This window comes from Scardinius erythrophthalmus, assembly GCF_964197995.2.
Source record: "Scardinius erythrophthalmus genome assembly, chromosome: 20".
NCBI lineage: Eukaryota > Metazoa > Chordata > Actinopteri > Cypriniformes > Leuciscidae > Scardinius > Scardinius erythrophthalmus.
In genome coordinates this window covers 18,579,695-18,593,959 of record NC_138240.1, presented here as the reverse complement: position 1 = coordinate 18,593,959, position 14,265 = coordinate 18,579,695, and the positions used below count along the sequence as shown (strand labels likewise).

General features: G+C 38.4%; 1 protein-coding gene across 1 annotated transcript in view; it reads left to right on the top strand.

Moving 5' to 3' along the window:
* Nucleotides 1–14,265, top strand: part of ipo11 (importin 11) — a 172,617-nt gene that overhangs the window by 91,037 nt on the left and 67,315 nt on the right. Inside the window, exons 21-22 of the mRNA XM_081349379.1 lie at nucleotides 5,196–5,311; nucleotides 10,800–10,876. Of these exons, the coding sequence (XP_081205505.1) occupies nucleotides 5,196–5,311; nucleotides 10,800–10,876 (193 nt within the window). The remainder of the gene's footprint in view (nucleotides 1–5,195; nucleotides 5,312–10,799; nucleotides 10,877–14,265) is intronic.

Sequence of the window (14,265 nt, the reverse complement as noted above, 5' to 3'; positions counted from 1 at the left end):
TGTTCAGTCACCACATCTTGCATATTAACTTTCTCGCTCACGTTAAAGGCCCTTTCATTACAGCGTCTTCAGTTCTTGTAAATCACAGGCACATGAATCAGTCTAAAAGATCCCCCGAAGGCTTGGCTGAAATTTGCATACTTCCAAAAATCTGAAACTTGTGCCAGCTTAGTTGACCAGCACTCATTAATCTTTTCTTCTTTTTTTTTTTTTCTTTTTTTTGCTAAGTCCTTAGATTTGCATATTAAAATGCCAGCAGTCCTTCCGGAAACTATCTTTTGTTTGCATATCTCACCACCCGCCATCAGCAGTTTGCTATTAACCTTGCATTTATTTGTGTTTTCTGTGGCCTCCTCTTCCAGCCATATGGTATCACAGCTGCTGCTATCCAGCTTGGCACAGAATGCTGAAGAGACAATATTACCAGTGAACATTCAAAGTCAATCATCCCTAAATGGCCCCATCATGGGTCCATCCCCAATAGCATATTTCTGACAGATGCTCCAAAATGGATGCTCTCTTTATTGCACACTTGGATATGATTTGTTGACCTGCAGAGACTAAATTGACTTGGCCTGCAAAATTGGCCATTGTTATTGATGGAGCTTTTGTTTGGAATTTGGAATGTTTGGAAACTTTTTTGGCAAACTAGAATTTTTTTTGTGAACTATTTGGAATTTTTCTTTGGTAAATGAGTCTATATCTGATTTTTGTGGTTGTATCGTATTACACCAGGGTTAGTCAAGCCAAGTTCCAACGCAAGTTCCAAGTTCCAACGCATTATTGCATTAGATGTGTATGCTGGAAGCTGGCTCTCCAAAAGCAGGGTTGGCCACCCCTGGTATCCACCTTATTTTTCAAAACAGATGTGGCTATTTCCTCTCAATGTGCAAGACTTATATTATCTCTGTTGGGTGGAAACTGTTACTCTATATATGGACGGGTACTTGCAAGTCATTATATTATATTATATTATGAAAAAAAAAAGCTCAAATGGAGTTGCAAAGTATTTGACCTTTTTTGACGTGTATTGTCTGTCATTAGAATGGGCGCGTCTGAGGCAGGATGTGCACTGCTTTACTTTTCAGCAATTTACAGGTTATAATGTAGCTATGTGTGGTCGCTCAGTTTTTTTCATATGGCCAAAATCTCATGTTAACCCTCTGAGGTCGACAAACGCGCCGGCGCGTTTTGCTGGATTTTCTCCACATTGTAGCACTTTAAACTTAAATTTCTCCGTCATTTATGGTCATACAGAAAAAATAAATATAAAAAAAGAATCTGTGGTATTTCTACTTTTGTATGTGTCCACTTCCAATCAAATCAAAACATTGTGCTTTTGTAAAATAAGGAAAAAAAACAGTGTGTGCGTTCTGCCTCTCCGTCGCGGTGAACTTTTTTTTCTTGAGCACGTCTATAAACTGAAACAAAACTCAGCGAATACTTGTTACACATTTATGAGCCATACACCTTTATAAACATTTAAGTGTGTACTTTTAAATGATCGGATTCAAAACGAAAACAAATATTCTCTGTTTAAGTAATTTGTATAAAACCAACAAGATTTCCAGCTTCTCAAACGCTTCCTAATTATTTTTAATTCGGCCACGCCCACTCGCGCAAAAGATATTCACATGCAAATCTCCACATGGAACGCGATCGCCCTCATTACCTCAACAACAAAACACTTCACTTCACTTTTCGTCGAGTTTGAAAGACGTGCCTGAGCTTACATTGGATTTACATCAGAAGAAGAAGAACGATATTTGAAGACAAGAAAGATAAGGTAAGAAATTCTTACATATTAGTTTGCTATTGTTGCATAAATTTCACATTGCAGTTGAACTGTTGCTAGATATATGGTGAATATTATAATATTTAGACCCGTGTTTACTGTTACTGTGTTTGTGGATATCTGCTCAAACGTAGATAGGCTATGTATATGGTAGGCCTAACCATAATGTTTTATATTTGATCGCAATCGCGTTTTAATGTATCATATTTTTGATCGCGATCGCGTTTTAATGTATCATATTTTTGATCGCGATCGCGTTTGAATGTATCATATTTTGGAAAAGCAAAACGCTCCAAACGGCTTCATGTTTTTACTATTATCTCATTTCATATCATCATAACGAATGGAAACATTTGAAGTAACATGATAATCAATATATTTTTCTCTAGCTTAGTTGTTACTGAAATCTTTTTGAAAATATATATAGGCTGCTATATTGTTATTATTTTATGCAGCACTGCGCATAGCCTATACCTACAAGGCACAACAAACCTGGTGTTCATTATATATTGTTGGAAACATTTGTGTGAGTGTGTGTGTGTATTCTGTGAATTTTAAAAAGCAATTTTAACAAGAAAAATCTAAAATGTATTCCCAAAATCGTGCAGGCCTTTTTCTTGATATCAGTATGGTCACTTTTTTTTTTTCAGGGGCCAGATGCCACTGAGTCCTGCTGACTTCAACATTCACAGTACATGTCTCTGTACATGAACATGGTAAAGTGAAAATCAAACACCTTAGAAAATGAAAGGTATGTACAATGTTTTTAGGAATGGCACAAAGGTCTCTTTCTTCAATAAGTGCTTTTTTGTTGTGTATCTTTAGATTATGTTGTGTTGTAAATAAATCCAAACAATTTTAAAAGCCATTCTTTTTTAAATCTCCTCATTCTTTGTGCAAGGTTGGTCAGAATGATGGGCCCTGATAAGCTCCTAATAGGGCCATTAGGGAGGTTCTTTGTCTTTCTCAGGTGTGGAAAGCTTTCATATTAATGAGGTGATCCGCCCCTTCGCATATTGCTTTCTAACACAAAACACGTCGTAAAATTTTTAAATCAATATATTGTCTTCTCTGAATGAGCAGTCAGGGTGATTCTCACATCGTTTTGGAGCAAATATTCTAGGCTACGTGATACAATTTTCAAAAGTCTTGTGAAGAAATAATCAGTATGGGTTTCATGGCCTTATTTCAGTGAGAATTTATTTTTGTATTTTCACAAACCACGCATAAATGTCATTATCTCAAAACTACAAACTTTTACATACATGCTGCTGATATATTATTGTAGCAGAGTTTGTGCTGAATACAGTGTAATTAGACTTTAGCCATGAAAATGTCACAAGTAACAGAAATAACCACAAATGTCAGAGCATGTCAGAACACCTCCAGGGCCCAGAAAACAGCTCAGACCTCAGAGGGTTAATAAAGACAAAGTGTTTTGCACTGGTTATTTAAGACCGTATTGACGACAAATGCTAGACTGACAATCTTTTCCACTCCTATACATAAAACATTAGCCGTATATATATATATATATATATATATATGAAGGGCCCTATCTTGCACCCAACGCAATTGACTTTGTACACCGACGCATGTATCATTCCTATTTTGCACCCGACGCACAGCGGACTTTTCCCTCCACAGACGCACGTCGGTAAATTATGGAATGAACTTGCGCTCCCGGGGGCGGTTCAGCGAAAAGAGGTGGTGTGTTCCGGCGCAAACGTTCCTTGGTGCTATTTTGCAGTTCCAGAAAACAATTCCGCCACAGACCAGGAAAAACCTAGTCTAAAGTCAGTGGCGCGTTATTCAGATGCTATTTTAAGGGCTCATGCTTGGTCATAATGTAACGTGTGCACAACGCGCATACACTTTGCTTCTCTCATCTACACACAGCAGTTGCCATTTTTGCAAATCATACATAATTACAAATCGTACAGAGGGAAATTATTGTCCATGAAGATGTGAAAAAATAGGCATAAATCTAGCTTACACATTTATCCTAATTATTATACGCCTCTTTAACCAAAGCTAATTTGTGTGGATTTCTCCCATCCCCATACAATGTAATTTCTCTGTCTTTTACGGCTCTGACATCGGTCTCCTCGGCTGTGAACCACTCCTGACGTGCGCCTGGCAAATCCTCTGTTATAATAGGAATCCGCCATGGAACAAGCACGCCTGCTTTTAAAGGGAATGTGAGATGACCCTCTGATTGGTTTATTTCACGTTATGCCCAAACCACACCTATGAATAATGTAGCTACTTCAGACTAACCCTTTTTAGATTTGCGTCCCAACCCATTTCCCGAGATCTGCCCACAAAGTTACTTGTGTTTCGCGTTTGATACTTGCATTTCAGATCGTTAAAATAGGGCCCATAGTGTTACTTTAGTGTTACCAGTTCTTTATTTGCCCTTTCATTGCAAGCAAGCAGAGACGGTCCAAACTGCATGAAGCACTTCATTAGTGATAGAGGCGGATTGGAGTTGGCGGATAATGTTTGACCAACAGTTTGAGGAGCCAGTTGAGTTATGAGGTTCAGTCTCAAGCTGTTTTTAAAGGGTGACCAATAATAATGATTTATGAAAAAAAGATGTAATATGGAGATAAAAGGTTTCTGCCTAACAGGGACAATATACAGAATAAGCTTATTTATTATTAGGACAAAGTGTTACAGTACGCCAACTTATGCAATAACAATTTAGGAAAACACAAACCCAAGTTCCTCGTCTCTTTTCTTTCGTTATGGCTTTTCGTGTCTGTGGTGTGTGTCCTTGGCTTCTCTGTTTGTTGTTTTTCATCACTGGCCCATTGACAGTAACAAAGCTTCACCTGGATCCTACGGATGGTACAGCTCTACCTTCTCTGAGCCCGCTAGAGCTCTCCATGTGATTTTGATGGACAGCTCCGAATCAGCAGACCGCCGAAGGCAGTCATGCCCTGAACTTAAGAGCCCTTTGTGGTGTTCTATGTGATGAGCCCTCATCAGTCAGATGCTGAGAGGACATATCTCTCCCAGGGGATAGCGAGGCTTGCTCAAGACCAGGCCCTTGAATGAACCCAGAAAACACACAGCCGCTGGTGTATTCCTGATATCCCCTTACTGACACAATATCACACCTGACGCTATTCAGACAGAAAATTATGTGTTTTTTGCTCGGTTGTAAGAAACTCATTTTGGCAGCGCTCCTTATCTTGACAACCTGTTATCACATTTTTATCTGAATACAAATGTTTTTTTTTTTTTGGGCTGCATCTTCATTGTACAACTGTTAGGAATCTATAACACAGCTAATGTTCAGGGCTTTTACATTGTTTTATTTTCATTCTGAAAAAGTTAAGCGATCAGTTTTTCCCAGGAATTATTGGTTGAAATATTGTTTTGTGTTGTCCAGGGCCTGGGAGCGGAAAGCAAGAATCTCTATCCCTTCCTCTTACCTGTTATCCAGCTCAGCACAGATGTTTCGCAGCCCCCTCATGTTTACCTGCTGGAAGATGGTCTGGAGCTCTGGTAAGTCTCCAAAAATGTATCTGTGCCAAAGGTTTGAACTATGAATAAAAGTTTCAACTCCATTTCTAGGTCATTATGCCTTTTGTACACTTTCAGTCAAAAGTCTGGACACCCCTGACTGGCTTAGAGGTTTATGCTTTAATGGTTGAAATGGTTTTGAAGACAAATATGAATTGTGCCTATACCTACATATGAATGTCTTTTTAAAACTGTTTTAATTTTTTTGGACTCTATAGTGAAAGAAAAGCAGTAGACAAGTGTCAATATACATTCAGTAGCCTTTACAAAGCTTCCTTAGTGAATTGAGTGGTACAGGTATGAGGTCACTTTTATAGGCCAACTGGCAGTCAGCATCACGCTGGTTCCCTCGACAAAAACCCAATAGAATTTTCCCATAGGCTTTTGGTTTATCGCTAAAAACAAGCTCTGTGATCAAAAAAAATTTATAATACTTGCACGTTTTGTCCATCAAGATAATTATCACAGATGAACACAACTTTTATGAATTTCGAAGCTTAAATGAAATTCAGCCAGAAGTAAAAAGCTAAAGGTAGGCTATAAACGAACTACGCCACTGTCCCATGAATTCAACGTCACCATCACTAAGCTTCCATCAACTCTTTCAGTTTTTATCTTAAAACATTTTTCCAGAACTTTTGAATTAGAATAGTTTTTAAGAGCACAATTATAAGCATAATGATGCTGTAAAAGCAGACTGAGCTTATCTTTTCACCTTGATGACATTTAATCTCCTTGACAGCCTCTGTAGTCCCATTTAGCCACTTGCTAGCAACCGCCTTTTCAAGACACGTAACAGCTTAAAAAAATCACAAGTGGGGTAATACTGATGTATTTTATGTCGAAGAATAAAACGTGAAAGTGTTTTGAGCTTGAGTTCACCACAGACCTTAATTCAGCCATTTAACCAAAACCCATTCAAAAAACCCATTGACTTCGGAAAGATGGAACCGTAAGTACTAAAATGCTAACTCGCTTCTGCGTTTTGGCCTTCAAAGTGATGTCATACCTGCACCACTCTATTGAACATGGCATTGGTTGAGAGTCTGCAGAGCTGTAACAATTTTTTTTTTAAATGTAGCCAAAATAAAAAACAAAGAACTCCTGCACACTTAAATGTAGCCAAAATCAGATTTGAGTGTGAGCAGGTCACGGTCCGAACTAACCCACTTGCGCAAAAGAACAATAACAAAGACTGCACGCAACACGGAATTATACGGAAGTAAACACAGAGGTCATTTAAGTCAGCATATACTTCATTTATAAGGTGATGTGCCATGGCCGGAAGCCAGTGAATTTGTGCAAATGTTTTCTTGTTTAGGTTTTCCAAGTTTGGCTAAGCAAGCTGTCACTGTAATACATTTAAATATAACTGCTCACTGTCCCTCCACTGAATAACTTCACTGCCCTCTCTCCATATTCACTGAGTGACCAAATATCTACCGGTTTGTAAAGTCTTTTGAGTGACTCCCATCAGCACAGAATTGTGACGAATGTTGATCTAGAGTGGCGTAAAAGTTGCATGAATTCTGATGTGACTGTTCAGACTGAGGTCGCATTGCAAAACATCACACCTGTATCTGATTTAGGACTACATATGGAAGTGGCCCAAATCAGAATCGAAAAGATAAGATTCTATTCCAGTGTTCACACTGTTATGAAGTAAACAGATCTGTGTCACAAATGAGCACAAAAAAAAGCCTCTGCAGTCTGAACATAGCCTAGTGAGCTGTCCCTGCTCTATCACCCAGGGCATCGTACTTATCATTGATATTGTTAAGTTTTGTTTTAATGCACCAAAGCTTTATAGATACATCAGTTTACAATAAAATTCAAAATGGCTAACATGCAATGTGGTTGACCTTGGATATGACTGGTCATTGTACTTCGTTTGACCTTAGGAATCTCTAGAGATTTGACTTTAGGCCATATGATTAGAAAAGCTATTGACAAATTGAACAATTAGTACAATTGCCTAAACTTCACAGGCATCTTTAAACCCTCAGGGCATTGACTCTTACCAGATGTTGAAAGCATTACCAAGATTCAGCCTCATGTCTGTTCATATCTTCCAAATAGAAAGTAATGCTAAAATAAAGTTGTAAACAAACAGGTAGCAATATAGTACACAATATTGGATGATCGATTTAGTGGAGATTGAAAAAGACAGTTTCTACAACAAAGTGGTGATGAGTTATAAGAAAATGAAAAGTCAAACTTTGAGTGTTAGAGCACTGTTCTCCAGCATTGGGCTGCCATATATTAATACAAAAGGAGGCACACACCTTTGGTAACAAGTAGTGTGTCCACTGTCCAAACTTGACTGGTAGTGTTTTTTATATTCTCACTTGTCTCTCTGAAGTCCTTGATTTACCTAGCCTGGGAAAACCCAGACTACTTCTGGCGAATTTCAATTCTCTCTTCAGGATAGTCTGGAGAAGAGCCCATTCAAACTCATTACTGTGCCGCTGAAATCGCGGCACCAATCAGAAACGTTTGGGGAGGGATTAACATGATAACGACAGCACAGCGACGCTGAAGGAGTTCTCACGCAGTGAAAAATACATTGCGGAGCAGAGGAGACTGACAACACTCTGGCAGACAGGACAGAGCAGGCTACTTTTCGGTTACGTTTGATATTAAACATATTAAACAAAGTCTCAGCTTTCAAATTTGGTAATTTTTTAAAAGAAATTTTAACAATAAATACCGTTTTGTTGCTCTTTAATGTGCCGTGACAGATTGCTGTAGAGCATCAGTTAAAGCTGTTCTTGTGAACCAATCATCTCTTCCTACTAGTTAATTTATAGCCTCAAATAAACATGAACAAACATAAGAAGGAATGTTGTTTTAACCACGGAAAGGTGTCAGTACACTCCGTTTTTCAAGTTCAAATCCTGTTACTACTCTCCTGACTGCTTTGTCGGACAAAATGGCGGATGGCGAAGTATGATTGGTCAGATCATCTGTCAATCAAGCTGAGCTACGTCGGTTGGTGACGCCCCTTTGGAAATGATTTGTCTACATAGCTTCTCCAGACCCTACACTCAGTTTCAACTGAGAAGGGTCTGGTTTTAACCAGGCTATGATTTACCTATACTCTCTATATATTCTGATTTCCATATACGGTCACAGTTTTATTTTATATATGTCTATCTATATATCAGCAGGATCCCATATCTGATCTGATCTCAATTCACTTCAAGAGTGGTTTTATCTCATCTCATCTCGTGCTTCTACAGAGAGATTGAATTCTATAATATGCAAAATGAGGAATTTTATTATTATTTATTTTTTATTTTTTTCAGATTCAAGTGGTTTTTTTTTCATTGCCCTAAAGACCCCACATGAATTTGACGTCACATTTCACCCAACATAGTGCGTAAAAAGTTCAAATCTGTCATAAAATTCAACAAAAACTACATGAGTCATGTGGCTGTTTCACCTCAGTACTCCACGCTGCTCAGCGATGCCAGTGGTGAGGGCAGCACAGAATAATGTGGCACATACTCTCCTCGGGCTCTTATGCTGTTTTGTGCGCTGTGTGAGTTCAACTGTGCAGCTGGCCACCATGGTGAACGTAAGGATAGGACAAATTTCCAGCTTTCTGTCAGCTCTCTTCAAACTGCTAGCTTGCTGCTCACAGTTGTAGAAGAAAGTCAACTAGAGGCATCGACATCGAAATGCCTGGGAAATAAAGTGTACTTCCATTACTTCCACAAAATGTATTACATTTCATGAAATATTAAAAAGTGTAGGGTCAGTGATTTTGTTTTTTTGATACTATAGTGATACTATAATTATTAAGCACGGATGCATTAAATTTATCGAAAGTGGCTGCAAAGACTTTTACATTGTTATAAAAAAAGTCTTTCAAATCAATGCTGTTCTTTTTAACTTTCTATTCATCAAAAAATCCTTCATTTTTATCACAACACGGCTTTAAGAATAATAAGAATAGTAAGAAATGTTTCTTAAGCACCAAATCAGCAAATGATTTCTGAAGGATCATTTGACCTTGAAGACTGCTGAAAAGTCAGCTTTGCCATCACATGAATAAATAACATTAAGTTGTTATAATATTTCTGTTTATACTGTATTTTCTGATCAAATAAATGTAGCCTTTTTGAGCATCTTTCAAAAGCATTAAAAAATCTCACGACCAAACTTTTGAACACTAGTGTATGTAACGAAATATACATTTCTAGACTTTTAAGCCTTTTTAAACTCGTTTTATTTTTCTTCAAAAATGTAATTTTGCCTTTCTGTGTTTTGTTTGCTATCTCAATTCAAATTCTGAAATTTAGATTATTTCAGATTTTCATTTTCAAATTGTGTATAACTGTATTAACAAATTAACATTATCATGTAAAATATCACATGTTTTTTTTATATGGGTTGAGATTTACCCAATTCATGACTAAGGATGTGAGTGTCACATTTCTTCCTTGTTCAAGATATTCCTAACCTCAGGAATACAGCTAAAGCATTGCACTTGTATTAACTGCCCTCAATCTAAACGGGATCCCAGTTAGTGGCTCTTTCACTCCTGTCAACCACTGACACACGTAATGCTTAAAGGATTTGTGTGACAAATTGCCTGTCCAGATGCGAATGATAGCATGAATCATTGGAGTTGGGCCTCGGAGGAACCGGGCCAGCACTTTTTTATGCAAGTGCCCCATATTACACTTGCTGTCAAGTGACAAGACAGCGCTGAGTCAGGAGAAATCTTACGCATAAATTAATTTATCTTCAGCTCCGGGTTTTGAACCGCTTACATTCGTCCTACATTCCGATCGATATTGTCTGTGATAATAAGCTCAACCCTCCTTTGTATTTATGGATTTATTCAGTAGTGCTGTAATTCATACACTTTTTATCTTTTTCTCCTTTCTGAGTGAATTTCTCTCTGTTCCGTCAGTCTTCTCATTCTCTTCGCTCATCTCTTTGAAGAGTGCCCCCCCCCCCCCCCCCAAGGATTCTCGGCTTCTCTCTCTCTCTCTCTCTCTCTCTCTCTCTCTCTCTCTCTCTCTCTCTCTCTCTCGGTTTGTTGTTCTTCCCCGCTGTCCATTTATCATTTTCTCTGAGTCACTCTATCTCTCTCGGATCAAGACAAAGAGAGTCACTCTGTACAATAACCCAACCTGCACAAAGACTCCTCTGTAGCCTCTGGATTAAATATAGCAGCACTTCAACAAATTTAGCAGCATCCATTCATTTTCTGCAATGCTTTTATAAAAGATCACCTGTTTTGTTTAAAGATGGAAGATGCTCAGCTTGAAGCCACCCTTTTTATGAAGTGGTGCCATGAAGTGTTTCCATGGACACTAAAAGCTTAGTTCTTTCATTGTAAAATTACTATTATATTACTAATGTCATGATGATCAAGTAACATCTTTGACTGAAAAAAAGGTGTTGCATTTTAAATGAAGGCTGTTTAAATGGCATGATCTTTTTCTTCATTCAGGTTTGTGACTTTAGAAAACAGCCCTGCCATCACCCCTGAGCTTCTGAGGATCTTTCAGAATATGTATTCCCTACTTGGTAAGTAGATGCCTCTGAATTAGTTTTTCCTTAAGTGTCCAGTTTCTTTTCTTTTTTTTGAAATTACAGATTTAGCTAAAAGCCGGTGCCAATTTAACTGTCTAATGGATAACTTTGCTTTCCATTTGTTACTCCGATACCACAGAAAAAAACTACTAGCCTAGCTAATAAAGTTAAAACATTATTAAAGGCAAGTGAACCGACAGTAAAAAGAACAAATTCTGTACACCAATTACAAGCATAGATAAATACAACATAACAAATTTACAAATAATGTAAGGTCTAACTAGTATTAATTTCAGGTTCAGAAATGTAATAATTAAATGTAAAAACTATCTTCACTGTATAAATTTAATATAGATTATTTTTTGTTAAAGCTGTGTTTTGTTGTTTGATTAACATGACAGACAACATCAGATATATATAAGTTGCTGTCACTTTAAGACAACATGCACGCACAGATCCAGTACAATGATACACATCCGATTTCTTTCTCAACTTGTTCTCTTAAGACATAACCGATTGTGTTTATGAGAATACTTGCCGAGATTTTGACAAAATTTGTGTGAATGTGCATCCAAGTGCATGGGGAAACGAAAGAGGAATCAGTTCGGAGTTTGCACGCTATCTGAAACGCGCCTCTCTCTGTGTGTGCGGCTGTGCGTCAGAAACCGTCCATTCTAGTGCTGGAATGGTCTTAAAATCCTCTATTGCGGTTAAACTTTGATCCGCGAATCACATGTGTGCCGAACCGCGGGGCCTGGTCCGTACGGATCAACAACGATCCGTTTAACCCCTAGGATCAACCTAAAAGCCATTTTTACTGTCGAATGGCCCTGAAATGCAGTTTCCAGAGCAGAACTTAATTCATCCTCTTCAATTTTCTCAATAATTGTTGCCAGAATATTAACTAGGTTGACCTCAATCCTGTAGTCTAATGGGTTTTAAAAATTCCAAGTCAGATTGGTTGTCAATCAGCAGCTTACTTATGTAGTTCTTTTATTCATGTGGGTGAGCAGAGGCCAATTTCATATTCTAGTTGATAGTGGTTGAGCTCTTTATTCTGCTCAGTTAGATCCCTTTAGTGGGTTGTCTCTTTCACTTTTATCTTTAATTCACTTAAATGTTATTTTGGTTGTAATAGGACTGTTTCTCAGACGTGAATACGATGATTTTCAGACCGACTGAGGCGACACAAAAATTGCTGGTTTTGCTTCCCTGGAGTTGTATTAGAATTAGGTAATTAACGGTTTGATTGGGGCTTAAATATGCTTGCATCACCGCCTCCTAGCCTCTGGGAAATGTCACACAGAAGTGTTTCGCTGGATAGGGACCGTTCAAGCGTAAGGCCAACACCTCTCATAACCTTAAATGGTTGGAAAGATGCGTAGCCGTCGGAGTCGAGGGATGATCGAGGTCAGTACGAGAGAGAGAATAAGAGAAAGCGTTATATTAAAGCATCTGCCGGTCCATTGAAATGCAAAGAGAGGCAGCTGATTGAAGTGATTTTTCCATTTGCATGCTCATTTCTCCTATCCTCGTCTCTTTCAGGTGCTGATGGTAATATTAGCACAAGGGCCTGTTAAGACTCAGTCTCTTTCATCCATTCTTCGGGGAGATAGTTGAGAAAAAAAAATAATTCTCTGCATGGAATGGAATGAGGATGGCCTCTGACCGGAAATTAGTCTGTATCATCTAGAGATTTTGAAAGTACTGGTACAATCTTGATACTAAAATAGAAAAAATATAGCCTATCAATATTAAGCCCAGGACACACCAAGCCGACAGTTGGCCGTTTTTGAGCATCGGTCGGCTTAGTTTTTTTCGGTGTATTCCACATCGTTGGCTCTAGTCAGATGCTTTTTTGGGGGGCCAATTCAGCATGTTGAATGCACATCAGTGCCTTCAGTTAGAGAGAACTCTGATTGGCTTTTCAGCTTCTCGAACGAGTCCGTGCACGAGAATAAAAGCGAAGATGTCAAGACTGTACAAACTGAAGGCTATTCAAATTTTACATCATCTTACCTTAGCATTCAAATGCACGAATATATTCATAATAACGCCAGCCGACTGGAATGAAGAAAGTGATCAGCATGATTGATTTTCAGAATGTTAAGCAAGCACTGCTTTCTTTACGGTTTATATCTGCAGTCCTAGTTTCGGTTTCCCCTTTTGAATGGTGAAAATAGGCTTGATACCTGCCGATATAGACAGTCATTTCCTTACACGCAGGCACAGAACGCACATGCTAGTTGACCATTGCCAGTAGACCTTTTGTTGTTTTCAAGAACAGCTTTTTTGTCGAGACAAGAGACAAGGCTTTATTCTTTCTACAGAGTTATTGGTCAAAAAAAAAAAAAAAAAAAATTTCAGAGGTGTTCAGAACTGGTGTTTAGAATCATGAATTTCGCTGGTATTGATAATGACTACATTTTGGTATTGTGACAACCCTAGTTTAATCTCAGTGACTGAATGTTTTTTTTCTCTGAAATCTGGTATTCATAGCAGTATGGCTTTTACAAATGCAAAGTGGGACAAGAGAGGTAGAAAACGTAGCTCCGTTTGACAGAATGTGAAAAATGAAAAAGTTTCAGGTTGTCGCCTGCAGCCAGCGCTCTTGCGTTCGCAGTGCACCGTTCAGGCCAGCTTATCTGCCTGGATGATGAAATCTCATCTGTGTTCTTAGCGCTGTTCGACAGGGGAGGAGAGCTCTCGCTGTGTGCCAAACAGCTCACTTCCCTCATCTCTCACTGCTCGCAGCTCCTCACCTGCTGAGGTCTGGGATGAGAGGCTCCTGCTACAGCCCTCCTGCTGACTACACTACTGTCCTTCTCTGATTCTGGAGCGTGTTCGTGAGGTGGAGCTGATTTACCGTGGCGCTGCCATTTGCTTCCTGTTACAGTGAAATAGCTTTAGCCCTTTAAGCCCTGAAGGCATTTTTAGAGTGACATACACAAAAGTAAAGACTCATAACTCCAAAACTGTAGCATGGAGAGTCAAATGGTAGGTATTGTTTGAAAAAAAATTCTTAGATTTGGACATTCTCATGCTGAGTAACTGCTGTTAAAAGACAAATACAACTGTGCTCAAGGGAAACTTTACAAATCTATTTTATTTGTCATGTAGTAACTAGGAGGTAGGAGGACAAATTTTCTTTCTTTTTTTCTTTTTTTTTTGGTGAAGTTCCCCTACATGTGAACTGCATCTGGATAAAATTTTATGGTGATAGCATAAACATATGCTATGTGACAGAGTTAATCAAATTGGCTATACGCATTGTAAACTTCAGACTCTAAGCTTTTAAATGACACTTATTTTGTGTTGATCATCTTTGCTCAATATATGCTCAACGGCTTAACAAAGCACATACAAAAGACCTGAACTGGACG